Source organism: Rutidosis leptorrhynchoides, chromosome 3 (genome assembly GCF_046630445.1).
Source record: "Rutidosis leptorrhynchoides isolate AG116_Rl617_1_P2 chromosome 3, CSIRO_AGI_Rlap_v1, whole genome shotgun sequence".
NCBI classification, from domain to species: domain Eukaryota; kingdom Viridiplantae; phylum Streptophyta; class Magnoliopsida; order Asterales; family Asteraceae; genus Rutidosis; species Rutidosis leptorrhynchoides.
The window spans coordinates 369,687,930-369,691,998 of record NC_092335.1 but is presented as its reverse complement, the minus strand read 5'-3'; the positions used below and the strand labels follow the sequence as shown (position 1 = coordinate 369,691,998).

The 4,069-nt window shown below is 39.4% G+C and overlaps 1 protein-coding gene across 1 annotated transcript; it reads left to right on the top strand.

Moving 5' to 3' along the window:
- Positions 1-2,864: 2,864 nt before the first annotated feature.
- On the top strand, positions 2,865-3,837 carry LOC139901274 (uncharacterized). Its single transcript, XM_071884001.1, has 3 exons — positions 2,865-2,992; positions 3,075-3,366; positions 3,601-3,837. Exons 1-3 carry the CDS (start codon positions 2,865-2,867, stop codon positions 3,835-3,837), a joined length of 657 nt encoding a protein of 218 aa, XP_071740102.1.
- The last annotated feature ends 232 nt before the right edge of the window (positions 3,838-4,069 follow it).

Below are 4,069 nucleotides of genomic sequence, written 5' to 3'. Positions count from 1 at the left end.
AATATGAAAAGTGATAAAATTTAACAAGTAACTCCTAAATACTTTTTTAATAAGCCTATAATTTATATAACTCATTTTCGGATCACCGTTTATTTTAAAATCACATAAGTTCGTTTTTAATATCAATCGAAACATCAAACGAGTATTACAATCATTTAATATTTATTTTTAATATACTTTATTTATATATAGATTTGTTTTAAATAATAATTATTATAATATCCTATTTTTATTTTATTTTACATAATTAAATTTTAATAGGAATAACATATAATATTTCAAATTATATTTCCAATTACCATATATATATATATATATATATATATATATATATATATATATATACACACACACACACATATCTATTTACAATTAATTCTTGGTGAATCGTCGAAAGTGGTCGAGGTTAAATGCATGTATGTAAACAGTTCAAAAAAATTTTAGACTCAGGATAACAGACTTTGCTTATCGTGTCAGCATTATGAAATCATTTAGAGAATTAAGTTTAAAATAAGTTGAAATTTTCCAGGTCGTCACATGGGGTACCACGAAATATCGCTGAGCACAAGTTGTACGCGAATCCAAACTTGACTCCAGTGCGACAAAAGAAGCACCCAATGGTTCCAGAAAGAAGCGAAAGGTTGAGGTTGGAGGTGGACAAGCTGGTTCATGTGAACATTCTCAGAGAGGTGCGGTACCAGACTTTCCTGTCTTGGTTAAAAAAGGGGATGGATCGTAGCGCATGTGCATCGATTTTGAGGACATCAATAAGGCATGTCCTAAGGATAACTATCATTTGCCTGAGATTGACTGGAAAGTTGAATCCCTTTCTGGTTTCAGGTTCAAATGCTTTTTGGACACGTATAAGGGGTATCACCAGATTTAGATGATAGTAGAGGATGAATACAAGACCGTATTCCACACCGATCAGGGCATCTATTGTTACACAAAAATGCCCTTCGGGTTGAAGAATGCGGGGGCAACATATCAGATAGTAGTGGATTTGGCGTTCAAGGATCAAATCGGCAGAAATCTTGAGGCTTACGTAGATGACTTAGTCATCAAAAGCAACACAGAAATACTGTTATTGGCTGATATCCATGAAATGTTCGACTCTCTGCGAAAAATCAACATGAAGCTTAATCCTACAAAGCGCAGTTTTTGGGGAGGAAGATGGCAAGTTCTTGGGATATGTAGTAACACCACGAGTAATCAAGGCTAATCCCAAGAAGATAGAAGCAGTGGAGCACATGAGTTCCCCAAAATTAAGGAAAGAAGTGCATAGTTTGACAGGCAAGTTGTCTGCGCTAACTAGATTCCTGTCAAAAGCCGCGGAGCGGTCATTACCTTTTTTTAGACCCTTAAGAATTCATTGAAAAAGTCAGACTTCAGGTAGACTGAAGAGGCCGAGAAAGCTTCTGTTGAGATGAAGTTGCTCCTAAGGGAGCTGCCTACTTTAACTGCGCCAATAGCGGGCGAAACATTGATGCTGTATCTTGCGACTTCGAAAGAAGCGATAAGCTCTATTCTTGTCGTAGATAGGGGTAGGTATGTCTCATATTGAGACTTGGAATTTGTGTTGAATGAAATGCTTACCATGTGTTTCTCACTATTTTGGTGCAGGTGCAAATGCCTGTGTATATTGTCAGTAAAGGCACTTAGCGGAAGTGAAGTTAACTAACCACCTATTGGAAAGCTCGGATATGCGCTAGTACATACAGCTCGTCGGCTTCGCAGGTACTTTCAGGCGCATCCAATAGTGGTGTTAACTGATCAACCGATAAGACAGGTATAAGTCACGGCACGCGCCCCCAATCTCTTTTTACACAATCTTGTAAGATGCCAAATACGCGCTTGAACTAATTGTGATACGCTGAAAACACGTAATGATAGGTATTGTGCAAGCTTGAGGTTTCGGGTAGATTGGCCAAGTGAGCAATCGAATTGGGAGAGCATGAAATCAATTACTCCTCTCGCACAGCAATAAAAGGCCAGTTACTTGCAGATTATTTGGCTGAGACAATGGGAGAAGTAGAGGCACACGTAGAAAGTACTACAATCGGCTGTGACGAGAATCAGGTCTGGGAACTGCATATGGATAGAGCTTGTGGGCCCAAAGTCGCGGGCGCCGTACTGGTTCTCATAAGCCCCAACGGAGAAGAGTATACATATGCACTCCGGTTCACGTTTGCTGTGATAAACAACGAATCTGAATATGAAACGTTACTATCTGGGATGTGCATAGCACAGCAACTTGGAATAAAGCACTTAGATACGTATGTTGACTCGTAGTAGGTTGCTAACCAGGTCAATGGATCGTTTGGAGCGCATGAAGCCTATATGCAGTAGTACATGGAACTGGTTCATGATTTAGCAAATGATTTTGATGTTTTCATGTTGACACGGGTACCTAAAGGATAAAACAAGAATGAGGATGCACTGAACAAATTGGCCGCCTTGGCTTTCGATTATCTGCACAAAAAGGTATGGATTGAAGTGTCAACAGAAAAATCTATTGATGAGAAATCGATTGTTGCGCCCATCGTGGAGGAAAGCCCAAATTGGATGACACCTTTGGTGAAATTCTTAACTGAGGGTGAACTTCCAGCAGATGATAAAGAAGCGCGGAAGATTCGCATGAAAGCTCCTATGTACGCGTTAATTGAAGGTGTTTTATAAAGGAAATTCTATCTAGGCCCAAGCCTACTGTGCATTGGTCCTAATCAAGCTATTGCAGTGCTTCGAGAAGTTCACGAAGGCTCTTGTGCTTTACACTCTGGGTACAGAACAATTGCCGCGAAAGTGATGCGCATAGGGTATTAGTGGCCCTCCATTCACAGTGATGCGGCAGAAATAGTAAGCACATGCCAACATTGTCAATAGCGCACACCAATAATTCGGGCGCCGCTGCACCCGATGATACCAATAACAGCAGCGTGGCCGTTCAGCAAGTGGGCCATCGACATTGTCGGTCCCATTACTGCGTAATCAGGTATGCTTGAAATAAAATGCTTATGTAATACTTTTATATATACGTGCTTTAACTGTATTTACATTATCATTGCTTTCTCAAGAGGAATAAAATTCTTGGTGGTGGTAATTGATTATTTTACCAAGTGGGTAGAGGCAAAAGCATTGGCAATAGTTACCGGCAGGCGCATCCATAACTTCTTTTGGGAAGATATTATGTGCTGGTTTGGTATCTCTAATGAAATTGTCAGCGATAATGGTACTCAATTTAAAGGCGAACCTTTTAAGAGCTGGTGTCAGGAGCTAAATATCAAGCAGTCTTTCACTTCGGTCGCGCACCCACAGGCCAACGGTCAATGTGAAGTAACTAACCGAGATATTGTAAAGGGGATAAAGGTACGCCTGGATTTGTATGGCAATGAGTGGGTTGATGAGCTCCCAAGTGTGTTATGGGCGCATCAAACCACTCATAAAAACAGCACATGAGAAACACCATTTAGTTTGGTCTACGGAACTGAAGCAGTAATCCCCGGAGAATTAATGGTTCCAACAAAGCGCATACGCAGCTTTGATGAGTCAAGAAACGATGAGAAATAGCCGCTAATATAGGAAGTAATTAACAATCAAAAGATCTCTAAATACTACGACAAGCGTGTTAAGCTAATGTCATTCAGGATTGGAGATTATGTGTGGCGTAACAATGAAGCAAGTCGGGCTGAGAATACTGGAAAGCTTGGACCAAACTGGGAAGGTCCTTATGAACTTATTGGAATAAGCGCAACGGGGTCCTATATCATGGAAAGATTGAATGGAGAAAGAATACCCCTCACTTGGCATGCGACCAATTTGAAAAGATGTTACATATAATTGTCAGGCTGTAGCACTAGGGATTGATCACCCCGATTTTTAAACATTTGCATTTTTAGTTCCTTTAAAATGTTATTTCGTTTACTTTTAAGACAATTTGTATTTCTTTCATGGTTGCAATGAATTGTCATTTGGTTATGACTTGAGAATTTGATTTATTTCTCAATGAATAAATTTGATTTTTTGAATGGAAATATTTGGTTATATTTCAACGCACAATATGACGGCTATT

Coding starts and splice junctions, on each gene's coding strand:
- LOC139901274 (XM_071884001.1), top strand. CDS start 2,865: ATGCCAACATTGTCAATAGCGCACACCAATAATTCGGGCGCCGCTGCA. Junction 2,993..3,074: donor TCCCATTACTGCGTAATCAG/GTATGCTTGAAA, acceptor TGCTTTCTCAAG/AGGAATAAAATTCTTGGTGG. Junction 3,367..3,600: donor ATATTGTAAAGGGGATAAAG/GTACGCCTGGAT, acceptor AACAATCAAAAG/ATCTCTAAATACTACGACAA.